The 26,732-nt window shown below is 38.8% G+C and overlaps 2 protein-coding genes across 2 annotated transcripts; both read left to right on the top strand.

The window, feature by feature from the left end:
* The first annotated feature begins 8,211 nt into the window (after nucleotides 1-8,211).
* On the top strand, nucleotides 8,212-10,543 carry LOC149011552 (exopolygalacturonase-like). Its single transcript, XM_089162694.1, has 4 exons — nucleotides 8,212-8,793; nucleotides 8,874-9,163; nucleotides 9,711-9,936; nucleotides 10,325-10,543. The coding sequence occupies exons 1-4, from the start codon at nucleotides 8,212-8,214 to the stop codon at nucleotides 10,541-10,543; spliced, it is 1,317 nt and encodes a 438-aa protein (XP_089018820.1).
* Nucleotides 10,544-17,315: 6,772 nt separating this feature from the next.
* LOC149011553 (exopolygalacturonase-like) lies at nucleotides 17,316-19,648 on the top strand. Its single transcript, XM_089162695.1, has 4 exons — nucleotides 17,316-17,897; nucleotides 17,978-18,267; nucleotides 18,816-19,041; nucleotides 19,430-19,648. Exons 1-4 carry the CDS (start codon nucleotides 17,316-17,318, stop codon nucleotides 19,646-19,648), a joined length of 1,317 nt encoding a protein of 438 aa, XP_089018821.1.
* Nucleotides 19,649-26,732: the final 7,084 nt, after the last annotated feature.

Genomic DNA, 26,732 nt, shown 5'->3' on the forward strand with positions numbered 1-26,732 from the left:
TAGGACCTTTACACTTCTAGCAATCCTGTCATTCCCCCTCTTATTGACATGCTATTTCACCCTGTCAATTTGATTGTTATAACCCCTCTTTGACCTGTTGTCCTAGTATAGAGGAACTTCATAATTCTATGTTCTCTATTGGTGCTTTTAAAGCTCCTGGCTTTGATGGGTATCAAACTTGTTTTTTTCAACATTTCTGGGACTTACTTAAATCTGACATTGTATAGTTTGCTACTAATTTTTTCAATTATAATTCTTTACCTCGTGGGATTAATCACACTCTGCTCTGTTTTGTCCCTAAAACAGAGAATGCTTGTAAGGTCTCAGAATTTAGACCATTATCTTGTGTAATGTTTCATACAAAATCATTGCTAAATTAATAGCTGTGAGACTCAAACCTATCCTTCATGACATTGTGTCCCGGTGTAAGGTGTCTTTGTACCTGGTTGACAAATCACTGACAATATTAGGCTTGCTCATGAAAATTTTCATTTTATGAAAAAATCCAGGGCTAACTAGGGGTTTTTGGCTTTGAAAATTGATATGTCAAAAGCCTATGACAGAGTGGAATGCTCTATGTTGTTAAAAGTTATTTAGTGCCTTGGTTTTGATTCAAAATTTTGTGCTCTGATTGAATGTCTAATTTCCTTGGCCTCCTTCTCAGTCAAGCTTAATGGCTCCCCTTACTCTTGGTTTACTGGCACTAGAGGCTTAAGACAAGGATGTCCTTTAAGCCCATACCTATTTTTACTCATCATGGAGATTTTGTCTAGACTCCTATGTGCTTTTAAGTTTTAAGGCTAAAAAGGCTTTTTAAGGAATCAAAATTGCCAGGACAGCCCTGAGATTACCCATTTGTTTGTCGCTGATGATACCTTTATCTTTTGTCGTGCTACCTTGGAGGATGTGTGTATTATCAATTATGTTATGGATATTTTTGGTAGCATCACTCGACATGTGATTAACCTGGAAAAAAGTGAGGCCTTCTTTAGCTGAAACACTCCTTTGTCAACCAAGAAATAAATCTTGGATCTTCTAGGCATCAAGGAAATTAATAAGTTTGCTACTTATCTAGGTAGCTCTATGTTCTCTGGAAGGGCTAAATCTATTTGTCTCTCCCCTATCTTAAACAAGGTGAAAGCTAAGCTTGTTGGTTGGAAAGCAAATTCCCTTTCATTTGCAAGGAGAACTGTCCTTATTCAATCTGTGCTGCAAGTTGTGCCTCTTTATCACATGCAATACGTCATGTTCCCAAACAAGTTTGCAAGTCTATGAACTCGATCTGTCAAAAGTTCTGGTTAGGAAAATCCGGTCAAGGTAAGAATCTTATTCTCATCTCCTGGGATAGATGTTGCTTACCTAAAAGTCTCAAAGGTTTAGGTTTGAAAAAATTGGAGATTATGAATAAAGCCCTGCTTCTTAAACAATGTTGGAGGCTTTTAACTGAACCCTCTTCGATCTGGGCCCAATGCTTCAGAGCCAAGTATTTTTCAACAATACTACTCTTTTTTACCCTAAGGTGCAATCTAAAGATAGGTCGATTATTTGGAACAGCCTAAGGTCTGTTTTTCCCTTACTAAATAAACTAGTGATTAGGAAAGTGGGGAATGGGAAGGATACATCTTTTTGGTTTGACCCCTGGATTAAGGATGCCTTTGATAGCTCGATTGGAGAGTTTAATATGCACTTTTCTCCCTGAGGGGTTTCTCTAGTGGAGGTTGTTAGGACTAGAAGACGCTTTGCTTCTGAAATTTCTCTAACTTTTTGCCCCAAAATTTCTTCTGCTATGAATAGCATGTGGCTATCTTCGAACTCCGATACTTGGAGGTTGAGATTTTCCTCCGCCCCCAATCTGACTACTAAGCTGGCATATCAACGGCTTATGCTTCCTAATATTGCTTCTACTACCCCTCCCCTACCCCATATCAATGTTGGTGGTATCTTTTTGGAAATTACATATTCATCCCACATTTAAACTATTCTTTGGTGTCTTCTACATGCAGGACTTCCAATTAATGAGATTCTCGCCAAATGGAATACAAATCCAGATTGTTGTGTGCTTTGTGGTAGTAGCAATGAATCAAGTTGGCATCTCTTTTTCACTTGTGATTGGACGAGGCGGATCTGGGTAGTAGGACCATTAGGATTCGAACTGAAAGGCTACCATTCTCTAATCTTTACGATTTCTGTTTAGACTTATTCTACAATTCCCAGCTTGATAAACCAATGTTAATATGGATTGTATCTGTAATGATCATCATATGTTTTAGCATATGGCATACTTGAAATGATATGCTTTTTAGAGATGAACTAGCATAGCCCGTACGGATTATAAAATATATCAATGGTTGATGTCATGATCTCAATCTAAAACCACTTGTGCAACCTGATGACACCAACTTACTCACTACACCAGTCTATGATCATAGTGTTCAGCTACCAAATTTTACAACAATCCCCCCTCCCTACTCTTACAATACTTTTTTTGTGCAGGTGGCGTCAACTGGATGGCCAAGAAGATAGGCTGCTGCTGGGGAATAATATACAAGAGTCATGTAATACACTGCTGGAGTGGTGTGCTGTGAATGGGAGTGACCGTTCTGTGGCTAATGTTAAAGGTTTGAGGGATGGATTAATGAAGGCTCAACAATACAACATTCAGATTGAATGTATTTGGACTAACTGGGATCGACTTACAAACTACCTACCAAATCCTCGAAAACCATGGCCGATGGATTTAGTACCAAATCTTCTGATGTTAGCCCCTATACTCGAACGTATATTGATTCTAAAGCTCAAGCCACAACACATATTGGAGATGGCACAAAGCTTAGCCAATGAGGCTTTAGGATTGAACTGTGATAGAATATGGATTGAATGGGATCCGCATGATCTGCATACATTGTAATCTTTGCTTTGTTTTTTGTATCAACCAAAAAAATAAAAATAAGATAGTTAGGGTCGGTGTGTTAGGTTGCATTTGTTTGTTAGGAATAAAGGTGGGGTGGGAAAGTTTTTGAAAAAATAAACTTTTTCATTAAATCCTAAAAGTGTGATTTGTTTGGTTGCTTGGGGTGGGAAAGTTAAAGACAAGCTTCATTAATTTAAGGAAGCTTGTTTGGTGAGGTAGCATGCTAATTTTCCACCCCATGTCTTTTCAAAATCTTACAAAATATGTGAGGTTTTGTGGAAAAGTGAAAAATCAAAAAGTGGGACCCACATTTAACACTTTTTCACAAAATCGCTTCCTTTATTTTCCTTCTCGCTCATCCCATTACACATGGAACTCGTATGTTTTTTCCCCACCCCACCTTTGAAAACAAACACAATCTAAGTGAAAAAACAAAGACAATCACTCTATTTGTTGGCACCGATAATAGAGCAACGTGAAAGTAAATATCATCATGGTACAAAATTCGGTCGAAATGTGCGAAATTTCGCATTTTGGAAAATGCGAAACGAAATTCATGAGGACCGAAAAAAAGTCCTCGTTTCGATCAAAAACTGTCGAAATTTTGTCGAAACTTGTCGAAACCTCAAAACCTCAAAACCTGTTAAAACTTGGTTCAACCCAGTTGGACTAGCTGGTTCATGAGAAAAAAAATTCTCAAATTTCGTGGGAAACTTGAGAAATTTTGTGGAAACTTGGGACTTTTTCCTGTAAATTTTGTAGCTTTCCCAAAATTTCAATTTTTTTGTTTATTTCATGTTTCCCCAAATACCACGACAAATACCCCCTCCATCAGGACTTCTCTATCCAAAATGTGTATTCCCTCAGGCTGGTTATCTTAAGCATGTTGATGACGAGACTCATAAAGTTACAGTTGTAGATTACCCTGACAACCATAGGCATAAAATGTCATGGGATGTCTATGTTCATTGGTTGGAGGAGAGGATGTTACAGGCATAGTACTACTCAGCTCACAAGATGAATCCACTCTTGGCACTCCTCTTAGCACCAAATTGTATTTTCCTTTTATTATCAACTATTTTGAAGTTAGAAATCATATATTGAATGTTATGTGCTTAAGTAGTTAAGTTTATAATGTACTGTTCGGACAACTCTACATTGATGTTATGTACATTGAATGACATATCTACGTTGATTTTTTTTAGCAAAATACAACCAATGTGTTCCTTATACTCTAATTAGCTTAAATACAGGATCCCACCCCAAAATATTCTTTAAAACTTGTCGAAACTTGTACAGAAAAATCCTCGGTTTCCTCAAAGTTTCCACCTAAGTTTCCCATTTTCACCTGGTCAAACTTGAGTTTCCTTCGAATTTTTACCATGAATATCATAAGACCCTGAAAGATCATTCAAACAAAACAACATTTAAATAGTGCCTACAGCTACCTTTGGAAAATGGAAACAAGGTTTGAAATTCGCCGGTTCGTGAAATTTCGGCAATATATGGCCATGTTTTGGCTAGATTTCGACCCCCCATTTTCGGGCGGTATTTTAGGTCATTTTAGGCCCAAATTTGGGGGCTAGCCTAAATTGATGCCAATAAACACACTAGGATTGCTGGTTTTGCCTAAAACCTCACCCAAATTGGTGTTCTCAATTGGCACATACCCGAGACTGTATACGGGTAAAACTGAAATTCTATAACATTATTTTAAACAATTAAACCAAAATAAAATATGCACAAGGACAATAAACATCGTTATAAAATACTAGTATACAAATACAACTATGTATCTACTTGTGCTGGCACCACCTGTATCATATCAATTCCAAGTACTATGCCTCGGTGGATCCATCTGCTGTGTGTCCTATGATCTCATGCTACAAGGCCTAAAGGCTAGAAGTATGAGCCTCTCCTCCAATTTTTTTTTTTTTTTAAGTCACTCCATGCCATTTCATGCTGATGGTTATTGACGTACAGAGAAACTAGAGCTTAGTAATTGCTGTCATCTATGGATGCAAAACTACTCCCATCAGGAGGATAATGTGAATAGAGATATGTAAGAGAGTCAAGAAACCCTGGTCGTTGTGGTGGTGCTGGTGTTGGTTCATATGATGTTAGGTTTAATTTCATACCATATTGGTGTATTGCCTCCAACATACCAGCTGTCCCTAAACCACTGGGAGGGATAATCGAGACACTCTAATGTTGATAACCCCAATCATCATAACCCCCATAAGTAGATGTGGAGCCTCTAGAGTCACCCAAGCTCATGGATGATCCATCATTATACTCATAGTATTGCGAACTCCTAGAAGACAGGTATGTACCATCGTGTCCATGAGCCAGAGAGACACCATAACCATAAGCAGATATAGAGCCTACAGACTCCTCCAAACTTATATACCCCATCACTCCCAACAAGCTGTCCGTCAGACCCAAATGGCCGTATGAGCCATATGATCAAGTATCGTCACTATAATTATAGCCATTCATGTTCGCTTTCGGCCCCCCTCCCATGACCCTCCCCCTCCCTAGCCGAGTGTAGCTCATAGGACGACCACAATGAAGCTCACCACCATGATCGTCATCTTAGGTGGCATTTCGTATACTGAGTCTCTCCAGTGTATCTCTCTAGGGGATGTTGTGTCTCTAATAATGGAACATGTAATCGCTCATGTACTCCTCCACCACCATCAAGACCATCGTCGTCATCATCATCATCATCATCCCTTCGAGTCTGACTGGGACTGGGGGCAAGGGTGTCATCTAAATCATCCTTGTGCGTGCCAAGCTCCACCATCCAATCCTCATCCGCAGTGGCGGCAATGGCCTGTGAATGTGCATGCCCCTCTCGAGATGCCATGTACTCATCTACATCAACTCCGGCAGCTTGAGCAATGACTGGGTCTAGCCTACCTCCAGGCTGGTCAAGCACTGGCTCACCCCTGTCCAACAACCAATCAGTGAGGGGATGCTGCTCATCTGTCGTGACCTCGAAGATATACATGTCCATGTTCATGTCATGGTTAGCATGTATCCTGGCATGCTCTATCTTCAACCTCATGTTGTAGTGGCAATATACAAGGTCACTCAGGTATTGAGTTTTCAACCAGTTCCTCCTCTTGGAGTGAATCATGCCAAATGTACTCCAGTTCCTCTCGCACCCAGAGGTAGAGCAAGTTTGAGAGAGGATCTTCACTACCACTCTCCAGAGGTTCTCTGCATCCCTTCCATACAAAACCCACCACTTAGCTGTGTTATCACAAATACATTAAGTTAATACTTTAATGCTTAATAAATAAATAAAAAACCCTACTTATATAGTTGTATGTAAAATGTAATGATAATCATGCATCTAACCTAGATCATAATTTTGTCAATTATGTATAGTAGCATCTGAACCAAAGACCCCAAGTGCATCCCTAAGCAATCTTTATCTACAATCATTTGTATTGATGGTTAGCTAAATTCTTTCAAAAATAAAAAGCAAGTATTAAGTTCTAAATCCCTGATATCTCACCTTAATGTGGCAATTTGACTAAACCATTGGGTTTGGCTCCAACTTCGAAATAACCTGCATGATGGCATTGAACAGGCTGACTTTAACCCCAAATTTTTGCTATACTGATATTTGGGATTGAGATAATAGGCTACATAATTCACAAACTCACAGTTAGAGACTTAGACCAGTCGTTGAATGCATTATTAATATCTACTACAATACAAATTAGGGTAATTTTCATCTGGATCCCCTGAGGTTTGCTCTATGTCATTTTTAGTCCAAAATAACTGAGACTTTGCATCTGCCTCCCCTGTAGTATAGAAAAAATCAATTTAAGGACAGATTATCATTTTATGACCAATTTGCCCTTTTTTTAATTAAAATTTTTTAAACATAATCTCCATGTTTATTTTCTTTTTGTTTTTTTGGTTCTACCATCGCTAATGTTTATTACGGGGGAAAGTACACACTGTAAACCCTAAAAAATCTTGATCTTTCCCTCTGTGTAGCGGCCGATGTTTGCAAGGGAAAGTACACAAATTGTAAACCCTAAAAATTCTTGATCTTTCCCTAAAAAATCTTGATCTTTCCCCCTGTGTAGGGGCCGACATCTTTCCCTTTGTGTAGCGGCCGACGTTTGCAAGGGAAAGTACACAAATTATAAACCCTAAAAATTTTGATCTTTCCCTCTGTGTAGAGGCCGACGTTTGCAATCGTGATTGGTTAGAAAAATTCATGGTTTCCCCTTATTCTACATCTCTGATTCTCTTCCTCTCCATCGATGGTGAAAAAGCAAAAGGTTCCATAGCAAATTGCCCAAGAAGCTTTTGGAGTCGTTCAACAAAGAACAACTAATTGACAAGGGCATAAAGTATTAGCCAACACAACATGTAAATCCCATAAGCCATTAACCTGCTCATAATTGTCCATTGATTACAAAAGAGCGTTAGAAAATCTTCAAACGGTAAGAAATAGGAAGTTCTTTTGCAAGATTGGTGACCTACTTTTCACCATAGAGGACCCAGTCCCTAAATTCATCAACAATAACTGAAAATTGAACATCATTATGTGGTGACCTTCCAGCACTGTAGTGGATCCAAGTTCCTAAATTTATCATCCGTACATAAAGCCTGACCATAGACCAACATAAATGGTTTTTTTTTTTTTTTTTTTTCTACAAAAAATAAATAAAACACTTTATGAAAAGGGGATAAAAAGGATTACAAGGAAAAATAAACACTCAAATTGGCAAATACAACTCCCCCAGTACACCCATCGCTCACCAGTTCCTTATCAAGTGGTATACTAGGTTGAGGGAGAATCCCCTGACCAAGAACCTTCATTAAGAAAACTTTCCACTCACTCAAAAAGAGAGAAAAACAAACTGCGAAACAGCATAACCAAACTAACAAGCCAAAGAACCACATATTACCTACTCTCTTTTTTTTCCTCTCATACTTTTTCCTAAAGAAAAGGGCAGCCGATCCTTATTTGAATGTGGATTTCTTACCGCACAGTTAATATTAACAAGAACAGTGAGTTAAGATCTCTCTCGCTAAATTCACGTGTAAAGCCCAAATAAGGATGGAAATTCAGAACATAAATATCAACTCCCTCCCACAAGCGTTACAACTTGAACGAAGTCCACTAGACATCTGTTGGAGTTCGTATCAACCAAACCTCTCGTCCCAAGCAAGGTCTCTAAGGCTCTGCCTGATCCTTGTTTATGATCATAGCTTGTTTGCTTTTCTCACTTGTCTTTGAGTCTTTATTTGCATAGGAGAAATCAACGATGGATTCGGGCAGGCTTCTTATGTTAATATGTTTACTAGGCTTCCTTCTATGGGTGGCTAAAGCTAGAACTATTGAGACTCGGCTTCTCAAATCAAAACATAAAAAAGGAACCTCGGAAGGTGAAACTCCGACTGGAACGCCATCACCAGCATCTGCACCGAGAGATGCTTCCGGGCCGCCACCAGGTGATGATTCACAGGGTACAGTGTTTGATGTCACCAAGTACGGAGCAGTTGGCGACAGGAAAACAAATAATAATAAGGCCTTCCTTAATGCATGGGCCGCTGCATGTAAATCTACTGAACCATCCAGCCTTTTGGTCCCAAAAGGTGACTACTTTCTTACTTCAATCATGTTTAGTGGTCCTTGTGGAAACAAGAAATCTCCTCGTATTGAGATAAGCGGCAAATTAATAGCTCCAACTTCCTCGGGATCTACCGAGTCATGGATCACATTTGATAGTCTAAACGAGCTGGATATCACTGGGTCCGGAACTGGATCTCTGGATGGTCAAGGAGAAGGCTCTTGGGGCAGTAGTTGTGATCACACTGGCAATTCAAACTGCAAAATGGCTGAATCAGTGAGTTATCGTATTTTTACATGGAAACAATTGGATCCTTAATATTTGTTTCCCTTTATGAACTTTCGCTTTTGTTGCAGACCTTGCGCCTTTTTAAAATTACCGGCGGATCATTAAGCGGCATCACTTTAATCAACAGTAAGGCTTTTCACATAGGTATTGTTGAAAGCAGTGACTTTACCGTCCATGATATCAATATCCAAGCCCCTGCGACGAGCCAAAACACGGACGGTGTGCACATCGGCGACTCATCCGGAATCACTGTTACTAACAGTAATATTGGAACCGGTGATGATTGTGTTTCTGTCGGAGATGGTACTTCCAACATTTTAGTCTCCAATGTGAATTGTGGACCAGGTCATGGCATCAGGTAATGACATATTAATCATGCCTAAATACTTTGATAAATCTTCCTACTAATTAGTACATCAGATCTGAAACAATAAAGGGGTGTCAGAGAAAAAGCAACTAGCACAAGCACCTTGAGCCCAAATAGGATTAGATCGGGCCTGTATTTGAAGTTAGGTGTGGGCTAGGTTCATCATATATAAAGCATGTGCTTGATATAAATGGGCTTTGATGAGCTTTGTTATTTCCATGATATTATGGGCATTAAAGCTTGGGCTTAGACCTAGTAGGATGCAATGGGTTTGCAAGTTCCATGACTAAATGGGCGCATGATAATCAAGGTGAACTAGGGGTGGGCAGTTGTTGGGAAAACCCTACTAGGGTTGGTCTGGGTCAAGTTTACGCTTGGCCCTAGAAGGGTACGCAGGGCTAGGTATTAGATTAAGGCTCCTACGGTTGGGTTAAATCTGAAAGCCCGCTCCGCCGCCAAAAAAAAAGAAACAAGAAAAGGAGGGATGATGAAAATTGTTTCAAACGGCTTTCTCCAACTTTTGTTCTTTGTTTTGCAGCTTGGGAAGCCTTGGGAAATATCAAAATGAAAAGGAAGTGAACGGTATCACAGTGAAGAGTTGTACTTTTACTGGAACTGACAATGGCGTCCGGATCAAAACATGGCCAGCATCAGGAGACAACAAAGTTTCTAATGTTATATTTGAGGATCTTATCATGAAAAATGTGAAAAACCCCATCATCATCAACCAAGAATATTGTGACAAGAACCACTGTGACTCCTCGGTAAGTTCGATGAGCCCAACGAGTAAAATAATGTGACATCAACAAAACACTACCCAATTTGACTGTACAGAGTCATTGACAATCTCTCTCCAAGCACAATTAGCACTTTGTTAGAATCACTCTCTTTTCATCAAGTTAATACATATATGCTCCCCACCCAATTTGACTTCGTGTGTGAGCTCACCTTGTCTAGGTTGGCATAAGTATGTTCGTCTAACCATCCCCTTTTGTGTTTGATAGAAGGGAGGTAGGTCGATCAGGTCGTAGGAGAGGATCCTGATTGCTCTACCTCGTCTTTTTCACTTGAAGGCTGGTAATTATATATTGGCTTTGTAAACCTTGTCTCTAAGATTACTAATGGCATTTATTAACCCTATCCAATGCACAGCCTTCACGTGTGAAGCTCACAGACATTCTTTTCAAGAACATCAAGGGTACATCTGTCACCAAGGAAGCAGTTACCCTCATATGTAGTGAAGCCGTACCATGCGAAGGAGTACAGCTCGTTGATATTGATTTGACATCAAGTGATGGTGACAGCACCTCTGTTTGTGAGAATGCAAAAGGGGTTGCCTCGGGTGTTCAAATGCCAAGTCCGTGTTTTTGAGTCCATTCAATTTTGTACATCTGTGTACTTGGCTTCTTATGTATTGCTTTTAAAGAGTGATTCCTCAAGCTGGAGTATCTAGTTGTGTTTGGTTCAAGTACCTCAGCAAAGGAGAAACTATGGAAGGAGAAAAGCATATGACACCTTCTCCATTAAAACATAACTACCTGCCTATATTACTACTTCTCTTTGACTTGATTCAAAGTTCAATATATTGAAATTTAATTTCTTACTAAATATTCAATCTTTGATGGTCAATTTGTCTGGTTGCAAGGAAATTAAAGGAAGGGAAGGGAAATTTCCATACTTAAAAAAGCAAATTTTCTAATAATTCATATTCATTACTCTAAGAAACAATATAAATAACTTCAAATAAATTAGAAGTTGATTATTAGATTTCACTTTACCTTGCATCCGATCAGTTTGGATTTCCAGAAGTAAATCATATAAACATACTACTTTTATAAACGCATGAACTCATGGAGGATGATAACATTTTTATTCCTAGAATACCCTCAATTACTCGCCAAAATGGTTTGGTTACTTATGTAAAAAATTGTTATTGTACTTGCTCATTAATTAGTCTTTTATTCTAATTATATATTAATATTAATTGTAATGAATCCCCTCCATTAAAACCCAACTTATGATCTTCTTGATATTCATGCGTTGATCCCAACTATCTCAAATCCCATTAGAGAATTAATCTATTAAAAATACCTCTACCCCACCCGACCCCTTATAAAAATAAATAATAATAAAAATAAAATAAAAAAAGATGTAGAAAAACGTCACTATGGCATTACGAATATATCCACTCTTTTATTTATAGAAAAGGAAAAGAAAAATATATTCATTTGCAATTTAGTATTAATTGTAATTAATCGTCTCCACTAAAGCACAACCTCTTGATATTCATGCTTAGAATCAACCATCTCAATTCTCATACGAACTCCATATACTACAATAGCCGTCATAAAAAAAAATTTGTATGAAAATGCCACTACCAAATGAAATCAAGTGAATTAATCATCTCCACTAAAGCCCAACCTCTTGATATTCATGCTTAGAATCAACCATCTCAAGTCTCATACGAACTCCATATACTACAATAGCCGTCATAAAAAAAAATTGTACGAAAATGCCACTACCAAATGAAATCAAGTGATCAACACACCTATAATTATTCAAAAACCAACAAAATCTCACTTGCATTGCATGTAGTACTTTACTAGTTATACAAAGTGCGTGTATTCCTATTTCGTGGAAAATTTTAACTTGATGAATTTATCCTCTATTTTAATTGAAATACCTTTATTTTCTTTATTACCTATCATTTATTTACCTATTATTTTCTATTAATTTTTTCGGTCACATATTCTTGGTAATTTATTTAATACCTTTTAAAAAAATATCTTAACAGTAATTTTTTGCCTCCTCCACAATTTCAAAAAGAAATCCTTATTGGAAATTTAGTTAACTTTCTTTTCTTTTCTTTTCCGAAGAAATCTTCTCCTGAATTTTATTAAACTCGAATAATGTGTGAGGATAGAGAAGCTCCGAGGGACATGGGGGCTCCAAGAGAATCTGTGTTCCAATGTTTGAAACATCCTGAGGAGGCAGGTAATGGAGGTGTTGGTGGTGGGGAAGGGAAGAATTCATATGCTGGTGTTGTGGGGAAAATCCAAGGTGCCTTAACATTGACTCTCTCCCATCTCCTGTGCATATTGGTTCTTATCGGAGAACTATGATACCCCAACAGGAGTATGATGAATTGCAAAGCATCCAATTTCGATGTTCATTGATCAACAGATCCAATCTTCGACTTACTTCTATGGATGTGTAGTGAGATCTAGCAAGGAAATCCTGAAAATTGAGTTCGGGGGTGGACTAACATTTGTTGGGATGAATTTTTATAATTTCTTCTTTCATTTATGAGGGCGATATGTTAGAGGTGTAGCGCGTCTTGGGTAATGGATGGTGGCAAAATTAGTTTATTCACCTGCAGAGATGGCATCCGGATTTTAATATTCATAGTCCTCAACCAGTGGCCAAGTTGGTGTTGCAATTGAACCAATCCCTTGAGTTTAGAAAATGGATAATTGTATTAGCCTAAAGGACCCATGCAACTTCATTATGGCATTGTGAAAGGACTCTAGAAAATATAAAAAAACAATTAATCTCTCTTCATGATCAGTGGAATGAAGTAGAAGAATTAAAACCATTAAAACCCTTCAACAACAATTTCCTGTTTTGAGAAAGTCCAATTTGGCTGTGGATTCTCTCCCACAAAAGGCCATAACTTGTACGACAGAGCTAGTTTTGCCCATATCCATTCCTTGGATTCTAGAGGCATGTAATCTGGATTTTAGGCATTTTTCTAGCAATGAAATTAGTCTACTCTTCAACAACAACAACAACAACCAAAAAAAAAAAAAAGAAGAAAGAGAATTAATTAGGTCCAGAGTATGTTGTGTTTGTTAGCTTAGTCTCCACCTGTGTGATCCCTGTAACTTATGGTGATATTCGTAGTATGCTTTTGACTCAAATGCTCCGACTCAAAGATGATTCGACTCTCCTCAATATACCTCAGGCAACTGCTAATATGGCTTGCAGTAGTCGGTCACGTAATTTTGGTGGCAACAATGCTCGTTGAATGGTTCCCATCGCCATGGCTATTGTGGACAGTTTGGCAATTATCGTCGTGGAATCTCATTGATCTTTTAGCCAGCCGCTCTTCTGACGTTGTTGCCTCCCAGTCTCACCATGGTTCTAGTGCTCATCCTTCATCTAATGAATGAAACATATTGTCAGATCTGCAACAAATGGCTCATAAGGCCCTTGATTGTCGCCAACGATCAGTCACGTTCATAAGGCCCTTCTCCTATACAGAAGGACATCGTTATTATGTTATGTTTCTTAATGCTTTTAGTAATTTATTTGGGTGTATCCAATTGCCCTTAAATCTGAGGCTTTTCTGGCTTTGGTAAGATACATGTTTTAATTCCTTGATTAGATACAAAATGAGAGTTTAAGTGTTTTAGAAATCCCATCTGAAGTAATGAACACCCTCTTGAGAGAATAGTAATGGGTTTTACATTTTGAGACTGAGGTTGAATCGGAAAATAGGAACCCCAGGTAGTCCAAAAGGTTTGAGCATCTAGTTATCTTGTATTGCCTTGTGCTTATGGTGACAAGTTGAGACCGATTTTAGATTATTTAAATTTGAAGTGAATTGAAGTATAATGTGAAGAAAAAAAAAAAAAAAGAATATGCCGAAGTTTAATGTTTAGACCTCCTTCTTAGTAACCGGGTCTCGGTGTCACCAACATCGTGCCTCGCGTCGAACAATTGGGGTGTCTTTGGTCCAGTCTTGGCCTGTAGCCTAGTTGGCTTGAGTACGTAAGTTCGAGGGGTATTCTACACCTAATCCCTTAAGGCCAAATGGCTTGAGAGCGGCTGACCCAACACTTGTTACATAGGCCATCTAGAAAGCTTAAGATGCAAGACATTGCACGGACTAGAACTGCGACCATTAAAGAAAGAAGTGAAGTAATGTGCTTATAAAGGAGAAATGTCTAAGAAGGTCAATATTGCTTAGATCTTGAGTTCTTGGTATTATTTGGTACCTAGTTTAGTCTTATCAAAGGGTGAACGGGTAGACTGAAGATAAGACGAGACTTCTCGATTGAATTGTTTGCCTAGAGCTAGACTCAAGAGAGGGTGTAAAGAGCTTAACTGTGGGGGTGCCTATATTCCCTTCAATCATTAATAGAGTGTCTTTGTCTTGGAATCTATCTTTTTACTCTTACTATTGCCAGAATAATTAGAAGAGCACTTAAGAATTTTGTGTGTATATTCTCTGCAAACACTCACGAGACACAACTCGTCCACTAGGGTAACCTAGGGGTTTAAAGGCTTGTTGCACATGCTAAGTGCAACTGTGATTCCGATGAAAGTGAGTTAGGTTTTTCTTTATTTATTTCCCGTATTGCATTTATTGTTTCGTTTTGCTCGAGGACTAGCAAACACTCAAGTGTGGTGGTATTTGATAAGCATGCATTTACCATTATTTATTTGATTTAATTCCCCATACTCATTTAATTGAAGAGAGCTAATTGAGTATTTTTGTGTATTTTTCAGGAATAAGGTGACTTTGGATATTGGAGATAATATGGAGCAAAGTTGGCAAATATATTAGATATTGGTGGATTTTAAATCATGGCATTCAATCTTGTTGCCCAAGAAATCATGAAAAGTGAGATCTTAGTCAAATTGGAAACAGGTGGAGGTCTAAGGAACAAAATTGGTAATAAATCTGAAAATTGGGTAAACAGACATACCTTCAGTATTTTGCACATATCTCACTCGTATGAGCTTGGATTGTGGTGATTCAAGATACTATGGAACGATATTGAGAATATTTATAACTTTATAGTTTTGAGTTTTTCCAAAATCCGAACGAATAAAGGTAAAATCTACGCGTAAAGAGAGGGGATTCATTGTGTGCGGGAGACATAAAAGAGAAGCCAGGCACAGAGAAGAAAAGAAGACAGCGAACGCGGCTCTCATCTCTCTCATTGCTGAAGAAGAAGACCACATCTCTCTCTCTCTCTCTCTCTCTCTCTCTCTCTCTCTCTCTCTCTCTCTCTCTCTCTCTCTCTCTCTCTCTCTCTCTCTCTCTCTCTCTCTCTCTCCCTATGTTTCATCTTTATTTTTCTTATGAACTTTGTGATAATGAGTAGCTAGTTCCTCTTCTTTGGGATGTAGATGAACCATGCTTATTTCATTAATTTGATTGTTCTATCTCTTCTAGTAGATTGTGTTTGAGTTTGGCCAAAGATGTTCTATAGCTCAACGAACTAAGCGTGCCAAGCTTCCGCGAAGGACGATAGTCTTGCGAAGATAGGGCATATCTAGAAAGACCATCCCTAATTTACTTTGAAGTGTAGAGTTATATCGGTTAGGGAAAAGCATTGGGGATTCGAAATCCCAAAGATCTTAACATATTCATAGATTAAGTTTTTGCATTAATTAATAGATTAAGTTTAAATTAGGTTGTGTTAAATTCAATCTTAGTAACTTACCCTTTTACTTCCCCATAGTTCGACCCCGTACTTTTTGCTTGCTAGATTAGCATAGGATTTTATTTTTGATTGGTTAGCGACACGATCAGAGCTAGTCGGTAAAGAGGACAAATGATTGGTGATAGAGAGCAAGGTGTGGGACATCCACATCCCCTTCTCCACATGGCCGCTAACACACATACTGGACCTCCTTACGTCCCAAGTGAGAGCAGATGGAATGGACCAGGCTGTGAGTTCGACGACATACTATACTGGATTGAACACTGGATGATCTTGTCCATTCCTTGTGATGAGGAGTGCACTGCTGTTAAGAAAGACAAGTGCATGCTTCAACCTGCTAGAGTGATCTCACACATTGATAGCAGAAACCTTGTGCCTAAAGGAGGCCACCAAGACAAGATCTCTCCATTGGAGGCGCACGTCTCCTATGCTCTCTACGTCAGCTTTTCGATAGACTTGGCCTACATCGTCTTGGATGCCATGTGGGCAAGGCACACCCAAAAACAGGACTTGAGATCTTTCTTCTCTATTTTGTGATTCCTTCCTTCATTGTTTCATCCACCAAAACAAGCAATTTGTCCCCCTTTGGACCTCTTAAGAAAAAAAATAACTTGCCCATCCATAAACCACATGGGATAACTCAAGTAATGGGCCATCCCCTACTTGGAGGGAAACCCAAGCCAAACAAAATCATCTTAACCTTCTATTTAACAAGTGAATATATTCACTAAAACAAACAAATAAAATATTGAACATGTGTCGTACCAAAAAAAATACTAAGTATGTGTAAGGCTTCTTCTATACAATAGTTGAATGATCATTTCGTGGACATTTAGGATCTTTCTTCCGTGTGTGGTTCTATATTGGGGTAATCCCCTAATTGCAAGATTGGTGACCTACTTTTCACCATAGAGGACCCAGTCCCTAAATTCATCAACAATAACTGAAAATTGAACATCATTATGTGGTGACCTTCCAGCACCGTAGCGGATCCAAGTTCCTAAATTTATCATCCGTACATAAAGCCTGACCATAGACCAACATAAATCGTTTTTTATTTTTTTTTTCTACAAAAAATAAATAAAACACTTTATGAAAAGGGGATAAAAAGGATTACAAGGAAAAATAAACACTCAAACTGGCAAATACAACTCCCCCAGTACACCCATCGCTCACCAGTTCCTTATCAAGTGGTATACTAGGTTGAGGGAGAATCCCCTGACCAAGAACCTTCATTAAGAAAACTTTCCACTCACTCAAAAAGAGAGAAAAACAAACTGCGAAACAGCATAACCAAACTAACAAGCCAAAGAACCACATATTACCTACTCTCTTTTTTTTCCTCTCATACTTTTTCCTAAAGAAAAGGGCAGCCGATCCTTATTTGAATGTGGATTTCTTACCGCACAGTTAATATTAACAAGAACAGTGAGTTAAGATCTCTCTCGCTAAATTCACGTGTAAAGCCCAAATAAGGATGGAAGTTCAGAACATAAATATCAACTCCCTCCCACAAGCGTTACAACTTGAACGAAGTCCACTAGACATCTGTTGGAGTTCGTATCAACCAAACCTCTCGTCCCAAGCAAGGTCTCTAAGGCTCTGCCTGATCCTTGTTTATGATCATAGCTCGTTTGCTTTTCTCACTTGTCTTTGAGTCTTTATTTGCTTAGGAGAAATCAACGATGGATTCGGGCAGGCTTCTTATGTTAATATGTTTACTAGGCTTCCTTCTATGGGTGGCTAAAGCTAGAACTATTGAGACTCGGCTTCTCAAATCAAAACATAAAAAAGGAACCTCGGAAGGTGAAACTCCGAATGGAACGCCATCACCATCATCTGCACCGAGAGATGCTTCCGGGCCGCCACCAGGTGATGATTCACAGGGTACAGTGTTTGATGTCACCAAGTACGGAGCAGTTGGCGACGGGAAAACAAATAATAATAAGGCCTTCCTTAATGCATGGGCCGCTGCATGTAAATCTACTGAACCATCCAGCCTTTTGGTCCCAAAAGGTGACTACTTTCTTACTTCAATCATGTTTAGTGGTCCTTGTGGAAACAAGAAATCTCCTCGTATTGAGATAAGCGGCAAATTAATAGCTCCAACTTCCTCGGGATCTACCGAGTCATGGATCACATTTGATAGTCTAAACGAGCTGGATATCACTGGGTCCGGAACTGGATCTCTGGATGGTCAAGGAGAAGGCTCTTGGGGCAGTAGTTGTGATCACACTGGCAATTCAAACTGCAAAATGGCTGAATCAGTGAGTTATTGTATTTTTACATGGAAACAATTGGATCCTTAATATTTGTTTCCCTTTATGAACTTTCGCTTTTGTTGCAGACCTTGCGCCTTTTTAAAATTACCGGCGGATCATTAAGCGGCATCACTTTAATCAACAGTAAGGCTTTTCACATAGGTATTGTTGAAAGCAGTGACTTTACCGTCCATGATATCAATATCCAAGCCCCTGCGACGAGCCAAAACACGGACGGTGTGCACATCGGCGACTCATCCGGAATCACTGTTACTAACAGTAATATTGGAACCGGTGATGATTGTGTTTCTGTCGGAGATGGTACTTCCAACATTTTAGTCTCCAATGTGAATTGTGGACCAGGTCATGGCATCAGGTAATGACATATTAATCATGCCTAAATACTTTGATAAATCTTCCTACTAATTAGTACATCAGATCTGAAACAATAAAGGGGTGTCAGAGAAAAAGCAACTAGCACAAGCACCTTGAGCCCAAATAGGATTAGATCGGGCCTGTATTTGAAGTTAGGTGTGGGCTAGGTTCATCATATATAAAGCATGTGCTTGATATAAATGGGCTTTGATGAGCTTTGTTATTTCCATGATATTATGGGCATTAAAGCTTGGGCTTAGCCCTAGTAGGATGCAATGGGTTTGCAAGTTCCATGACTAAATGGGCGCATGATAATCAAGGTGAACTAGGGGTGGGCAGTTGTTGGGAAAACCCTACTAGGGTTGGTCTGGGTCAAGTTTACGCTTGGCCCTAGAAGGGGTACGCAGGGCTAGGTATTAGATTAAGGCTCCTACGGTTGGGTTAAATCTGGAAGCCCCCTCCGCCGCCAAAAAAAAAGAAACAAGAAAAGGAGGGATGATGAAAATTGTTTCAAACGGCTTTCTCCAACTTTTGTTCTTTGTTTTGCAGCTTGGGAAGCCTTGGGAAATATCAAAATGAAAAGGAAGTGAACGGTATCACAGTGAAGAGTTGTACTTTTACTGGAACTGACAATGGCGTCCGGATCAAAACATGGCCAGCATCAGGAGACAACAAAGTTTCTAATGTTATATTTGAGGATCTTATCATGAAAAATGTGAAAAACCCCATCATCATCAACCAAGAATATTGTGACAAGAACCACTGTGACTCCTCGGTAAGTTCGATGAGCCCAACGAGTAAAATAATGTGACATCAACAAAATACTACCCAATTTGACTGTACAGAGTCATTGACAATCTCTCTCCAAGCACAATTAGCACTTTGTTAGAATCACTCTCTTTTCATCAAGTTAATACATATATGCTCCCCACCCAATTAGACTTCGTGTGTGAGCTCACCTTGTCTAGGTTGGCATAAGTATGTTCGTCTAACCATCCCCTTTTGTGTTTGATAGAAGGGAGGTAGGTCGATCAGGTCGTAGGAGAGGATCCTGATTGCTCTACCTCGTCTTTTTCACTTGAAGGCTGGTAATTATATATTGGCTTTGTAAACCTTGTCTCTAAGATTACTAATGGCATTTATTAACCCTATCCAATGCACAGCCTTCACGTGTGAAGCTCACAGACATTCTTTTCAAGAACATCAAGGGTACATCTGTCACCAAGGAAGCAGTTACCCTCATATGTAGTGAAGCCGTACCATGCGAAGGAGTACAGCTCGTTGATATTGATTTGACATCAAGTGATGGTGACAGCACCTCTGTTTGTGAGAATGCAAAAGGGGTTGCCTCGGGTGTTCAAATGCCAAGTCCGTGTTTTTGAGTCCATTCAATTTTGTACATCTGTGTACTTGGCTTCTTATGTATTGCTTTTAAAGAGTGATTCCTCAAGCTGGAGTATCTAGTTGTGTTTGGTTTAAGTACCTCAGCATAGGAGAAACTATGGAAGGAGAAAAGCATATGACACCTTCTCCATTAAAACATAACTACCTGCCTATATTACTACTTCTCTTTGACTTGATTCAAAGTTCAATATATTGAAATTTAATTTCTTACTAAATATTCAATCTTTGATGGTCAATTTGTCTGGTTGCAAGGAAATTAAAGGAAGGGAAGGGAAATTTTCATACTAAAAAAAGCAAATTTTCTAATAATTCATATTCATTATTCTAAGAAAAAATATAAATAATTTCAAATAATTTAGATTTTGATTATTAGATTTCACTTTACTTTGCATCTGATCAGCTTCGATTTCCAGAAGTAAATCATATAAACACACTACTTTTATAAACGCATGAACTCATGGAGGATGATAACATTTTTATTCCTCGAATACCCTCAATAACTCGCCAAAAGGGTTTCGTTACTTATGTAGAAAATTGTTATTGTACTTTCTCATTAATTAGTCTTTTAGTCTAATTATATATTAATATTAATTGCTTTGAATCCCCTCCATTAAAACCCAACTTATGATCTTCTTGATATTCATGCATAGATCCCAACCGTCTCAAATCCCATTAGAGAATTAAATCTATTAAAAATACATCTACCCCACCCCACCCCTTAAAAAAATAAAAAAAAAAAAAAAAAAAAAAAAAAGATGTAGAAAAGTGTCACTATGGCATTATGAATGTATCCACTCGTTTATTTATAGAAAATGGAAAAGAAAAATATATCCATTTGTAATTTAGTATTAATTGTAATTAATCATTTCCACTAAAGCACAACCTCTTGATACTCATGCTTAGAATCAACCACCTCAATTCTCATACGAACTCCATATACTACAATAGCCGTCATAAAAAAAAATTTGTATGAAAATGCCACTACCAAATGAAATCAAGTGAATTAATCATCTCCACTAAAGCCCAACCTCTTGATATTCATGCTTAGAATCAACCATCTCAAGTCTCATACGAACTCCATATACTACAATTGTAATATCCAGCCCTATTCTAACCCTGACCCTAACCCGGATCTACTGTTGTATTCAGGTCCGAAGACCCGAAGCGGTGGTAGAAGAGACCTATGGACCATTCTTATTGATGATCATGATTCGGAGACTGAGCCGATGGACATTGATGATGATACCCCTTGCTTAAATGCATTATCAGTGTTTAAGGAAAGTCTGCGCATCGGAGAAGATTAATCTCGTTGATGTACCTATTGACCTCCTGTGCACAATCCGAAGGTATTCCCCGAAACTTGACTTCTTGATTGAATTGTGGAAGAAAACCTCACTCAAATTGACCTTGTATAGCCTTTCAAATCCCTACTTGAAGTTGCTGAACTAAACCTGTTTTTCTGCTGAGAAACATTTTGGTCGATCCTTTTGGTCGATACCATCGACCAAAACCATCGACCAAAGTTTTCCAGTCTGCCAAGTTAAAGATTCCATGGAATATTCCTATTCTATTTATTATGACCTCGAGCCTTGAGCCTTGAGCCTTGTGCAATCATTTTTCTCACCTGAAATCGTGGGGAGAGCTTCCCAAGGCACCTCCTTGGCTAATGTGAAGGGCACCTCATCAAAAACTCATTGTTTACTATTGATGCTTGTCTACTTCTTCCACACTAAGGTATGAATCACCATTCCACTCTCTACCCTACCATTTTTACTCTTTTATTTTCCCTTCCTGCTGGTGAGACATTGGAAATGGTGCTGCAACCTTGCAACCACCACTCCAAGTGTCTACACATGATTAACCTATGAGTTTCTTAGCCATCCATTGATGCTATGCCTCCACCTCATGCCTAGCTTATGTATTCCTTTATTCTTCTATTAACATCATGTGGTTTTGTACCAAACTGAGTTGTAGGGCATGCTATGTTCATGTTTATCACTTCTATATGATTCCAATCGAATTTCTATTAGTTCATCTAACTATTACATGCCATTCCTCATCAATGCAATCAATTCCAACTCATGCCATGATGTTTATCACCTGAACTTGTTAGCTCAAATTGGGGCTTTTTGTTTGGACCGTTGGATTGGGTAATTTTCTTGACTTATATTGTCCTACTACTGTTGTTAAGTGTTCCCCCAAGTTTCAGATTGATCCGAACACCGAAAAACCAATTTAGGATGAAAACACCCAAAATCCATCATTCTGTCCCGAAGGAAATTTTGGTCGATCCTTTTGGTCGATACCATCGACCAAAACCATCGACCAAAGTTTTTGCTGACAGCAACCTTGGCCAGGTTTGATCCAATTGATATCCAATCTTCATAATTTCTTCTCTAACTTATTATTGATGTTTGTTTAGGGCCTTAACAATTATTTTGGACTATTTCTTGGTACTCTCAATTCATCATCAATTCAACTCAAGGTAAGGATGGTTATCTCCATAAACATATAGATCACCAACTTATGATTTATGTTCTTGTTTATGAATGGAACCTTTTGATTACTTTTAAATCTTTATAAGACTGTTATATATGTGTTAGAACAGTAGTATTGACATCTTTATACTCTTGTCATGTTATATTACTATCCTTGTTTACTTATGTCTATGATGATTCATTTCAATATCATGTTTTAACTTTTATGATAAGATGTATTGGCTGCATGAAAGATGATGAACTTGAATATGTGATTGCTTACGTATTGACTTGGGATTGGGGAGTGTTCTATTGACACTTCGCCAGGCATCGGAGGGAAAGTATGGGATGTCCGATGGGAGACAGGGATTGGATGACAACAAGGAGCAGGGTTGGATAGGTTATCCGGGGACGAACGGAAGGGCAGAGACGAACAACCCGGGAGGAGGGGATGGGGCAGGCGGTAACCAACCGGTAGGGGACATAAACCATGCATGGAACCGAAAGGGGCCAATTGGTAGAGTTGCATATGGATAGACGGGCCACGGGCGCCAAGACGGAACAACCGGAGAGGACGGAGAGCCCGACAAGGGATGACCAAAGGGGATGAGACGAAACGGGATGGACCAGGTGAAGGATAGGAAAGGATCCGGGGGAGGAATGGAGATCGAATCTAAGACCGACGAGAGATGACGAGGGAGGCAGGAAGCGAAAGACCAAATGGTGAGGAGAGAGCGGGACGATAAGGGATGAAGACCGGACCCAAGAATGGAAATGGGAGAGTGATGAACGACCAAAGAAGACGGGCATGACAAAGCATGCACCCAGAGACTAGCACAAGAGTTAGACTAATTGATCAATGCCAACGAGAATACATGGAAGGAGACAAATGGAAAAGCGAGTCGAAACCGGAAAGAGAAACAGGACGAGGAACGAGGCACGAGGGGAAGAAAAACCGGAGGGGGGAGAGGACGAATGGAGGAGGAAGAAACCGCACCGGGGGGGAGCGAGGGGAATCGACGGAGGAGACACAAGAAGAAGAAACAGAGGCCCCACCGGAGAGGAAACGGGCGAATAATAACGGAAATAAACGGAGGACAAACGCGAGAAGGGAAAAAGAGACAAGAAACAGCACGAAAAAACCTACAACAAGAGAAATGACCAGATATACGCAGAAATGTACGGAGTGGGAGGCATGGACCGGATCATTGATCCTTGGACTGTGGATCACATCCCGGGTATTCCAAATGGGGTACCGGCTTGGTGGATGTGACAACAATAGCCGTCATAAAAAAAAATTGTACGAAAATGCCACTACCAAATGAAATCAAGTGATCAACACACCTATAATTATTCAAAAACCAACAAAATCTCACTTGCATTGCATGTAGTACTTTACTAGTTATACAAAGTGCGTGTATTCCTATTTCGTGGAAAATTTTAACTTGATGAATTTATCCTCTATTTTAATTGAAATACTTTTATTTTCTTATTACCTATCATTTATTTACCTATTATTTTCTATTAATTTTTTCGGTCACATATTCTTGGTAATTTATTTAATACCTTTTAAAAAAATATCTTAACAGTAATTTTTTGCCTCCTCCACAATTTCAAAAAGAAATCCTTATTGGAAATTTAGTTAACTTTCTTTTCTTTTCTTTTCCGAAGAAATCTTCTCCTGAATTTTATTAAACTCGAATAATGTGTGAGGATAGAGAAGCTCCGAGGGACATGGGGGCTCCAAGAGAATCTGTGTTCCAATGTTTGAAACATCCTGAGGAGGCAGGTAATGGAGGTGTTGGTGGTGGGGAAGGGAAGAATTCATATGCTGGTGTTGTGGGGAAAATCCAAGGTGCCTTAACATTGACTCTCTCCCATCTCCTGTGCATATTGGTTCTTATCGGAGAACTATGATACCCCAACAGGAGTATGATGAATTGCAAAGCATCCAATTTCGATGTTCATTGATCAACAGATCCAATCTTCGACTTACTTCTATGGATGTGTAGTGAGATCTAGCAAGGAAATCCTGAAAATTGAGTTCGGGGGTGGACTAACATTTGTTGGGATGAATTTTTATAATTTCTTCTTTCATTTATGAGGGCGATATGTTAGAGGTGTAGCGCGTCTTGGGTAATGGAAGGTGGCAAAATCAGTTTATTCACCTGCAGAGATGGCATCCGGATTTTAATATTCATAGTCCTCAACCAGTGACCAAGCTGGTGTTGCAATTGAACCATTCCCTTGAGTTTAGGAAATAGATAATTGTATTAGCATAAAGGACCCATGCAACTTCATTATGGCATTGTGAAAGGACTCTAGAAAATAAATAAAAAAACAATTAATCTCTCTTCATGATCAGTGGAATGAAGTAGAAGAATTAAAACCATTAAAACCCTTCAACAACAATTTCCTGTTTTGAGAAAATCCAATTTGGCTGTGGATTCTCTCCCACACAAGGCCATAACTTGTACGACAAAGCTAGTTTCGCCCATATCCATTCCTTGGATTCTAGAGGCATGTAATCTTGATTTTAGGCATTTTTCTAGCAATGAAATTAGTCTACTCTTCAACAACAACAACGAAAAAAAAAAGAAGAAAGAGAATTAATTAGGTCTAGAGTATGCTGTGTTTGTTAGCTTAGTCTCCACCTGTGTGATCCCTGTAACTTATGGTGATATTCGTAGTATGCTTTTGACTCAAATGCTCCGACTCAAAGATGATTCGACTCTCCTCAATATACCTCAGGCAACTGCTAATATGGCTTGCAGTAGTCGGTCACGTAATTTTGGTGGCAACAATACTCGTTCAATGGTTCCCATCGCCATGGCAATTGTGGACAGTTTGGCAATTATCATGGTGGAATCTCATTGATCTTTTAGCCAGCCGTTCTTCTGACGATGTTGCCTCCCACTCTCACCATGGTTCTAGTGCTCATCCTTCATCTAATGAATGAAACATATTGTCAGATCTGCAACAAATGGCTCATAAGGCCCTTGATTGTTGCCAACGATCAGTCACGTTCATAAGGCCCTTCTCCTATACAGAAGGACATCGTTATTATGTTATGTTTCTTAATGCTTTTAGTAATTTATTTGGGTGTATCCAATTGCCCTTAAATCTGAGGCTTTTTTGGCTTTGGTAAGATACATGTTTTAATTCCTTGATTAGATACAAAATGAGAGGTTAAGTGTTTTAGAAATCCCATCTAAAGTAATGAACACCCTCTTGAGAGAATAGTAATGGGTTTTACATTTTGAGACTGAGGTTGAATCGGAAAATAGGAAGCCCAGGTAGTCCAAAAGGTTTGACCATCTAGTTAACTTGTATTGCCTTGTGCTTATGGTGACAAGTTGAGACCGATTTTAGATTATTTAAATGTGAAGTGAATTGAAGTATAATGTGAAAAAAAAAAAAAAAAAGAATATGCCGAAGTTTAATGTTTAGACCTCCTTCTTAGTAACCGGGTCTCGGTGTCACCAACATCGTGCCTCGCGTCAAACAATTGGGGTGTCTTTGGTCCATTCTTGGCCTGTAGACTACTTGGCTTGAGTACGTAAGTTCGAGGGGTATTCTACACCTAATCCCTTAAGGCCAAATGACTTGAGAGCAGCTGACCCAACACTCGTTACATAGGCCATCTAGAAAGCTTAAGATGCAAGACATTGCACGGACTAGAACTGCGACCATTAAAGAAAGAAGTGTAGCAATGTGCTTATAAAGGTGAAATGTCTAAGAAGGTCAATATTGCTTAGATCTTGAGTTCTTGGTATTATTTGGTACCTAGTTTAGTCTTATCAAAGGGTGAATTGGTAGACTAAAGATAAGACGAGACTTCTCGATTGAATTGTTTGCCTAGAGCTAGACTCAAGAGAGGGTGTAAAGAGCTTAACTGTGGGGGTGCCTATATTCCCTTCAATCTTTAATGGAGTGTCTTTGTCTTGGAATCTATCTTTTTACTCTTACTATTGCCAGAATAATTAGAAGAGCACTTAAGAATTTTGTGTGTATATTCTCTGCAAACACTCACGAGACACAACTCGTCCACTAGGGTAACCTAGGGGTTTAAAGGCTTGTTGCACATGCTAAGTGCAACTGTGATTCCTATGAAAGTGAGTTAGGTTTTTCTTTATTTATTTCCCGTACTGCATTTATTGTTTCGTTTTGCTCCAGGACTAGCAAACACTCAAGTGTGGGGGTATTTGATAAGCATGCATTTACCATTATTTATTTGATTTAATTCCCCATAATTATTTAATTGAAGAGAGCTAATTGAGTATTTTTGTGTATTTTTCGAGAATAAGGTGATTTTGGATATTGGAGATAATATGGAGCAAAGTTGGCAAACATATTAGATATTGGTGGATTTTAAATCATGGCATTCAATCTTGCTGCCCAAGAAATCATGAAAAGTGAGATCTTAGTCAAATTGGAAACAGGTGCAGGTCTAAGGAACAAAATTGGTAATAAATCTGAAAATTGGGTAAACAGAAATACCTTCAGTATTTTGCGCATATCTCACTCGTATGAGCTTGGATTGTGGTGATTCAAGATACTATGGAACGATATTGAAAATATTTAC

This window comes from Hakea prostrata, chromosome 7 (genome assembly GCF_041222555.1).
Source record: "Hakea prostrata isolate BN-2017 chromosome 7, UWA_Hpros_2, whole genome shotgun sequence".
NCBI classification, from domain to species: Eukaryota; Viridiplantae; Streptophyta; class Magnoliopsida; order Proteales; family Proteaceae; genus Hakea; species Hakea prostrata.

Excerpts from the sequence above, each read along its gene's own strand:
- LOC149011552 (XM_089162694.1), top strand. The coding sequence starts at position 8,212 with ATGGATTCGGGCAGGCTTCTTATGTTAATATGTTTACTAGGCTTCCTT. Across the intron at positions 9,164-9,710 it reads GGACCAGGTCATGGCATCAG|CTTGGGAAGCCTTGGGAAAT; the intron begins GTAATGACATAT and ends TTTGTTTTGCAG. Across the intron at positions 9,937-10,324 it reads AGAACCACTGTGACTCCTCG|CCTTCACGTGTGAAGCTCAC; the intron begins GTAAGTTCGATG and ends TCCAATGCACAG.
- LOC149011553 (XM_089162695.1), top strand. The coding sequence starts at position 17,316 with ATGGATTCGGGCAGGCTTCTTATGTTAATATGTTTACTAGGCTTCCTT. Across the intron at positions 17,898-17,977 it reads ACTGCAAAATGGCTGAATCA|ACCTTGCGCCTTTTTAAAAT; the intron begins GTGAGTTATTGT and ends CTTTTGTTGCAG. Across the intron at positions 19,042-19,429 it reads AGAACCACTGTGACTCCTCG|CCTTCACGTGTGAAGCTCAC; the intron begins GTAAGTTCGATG and ends TCCAATGCACAG.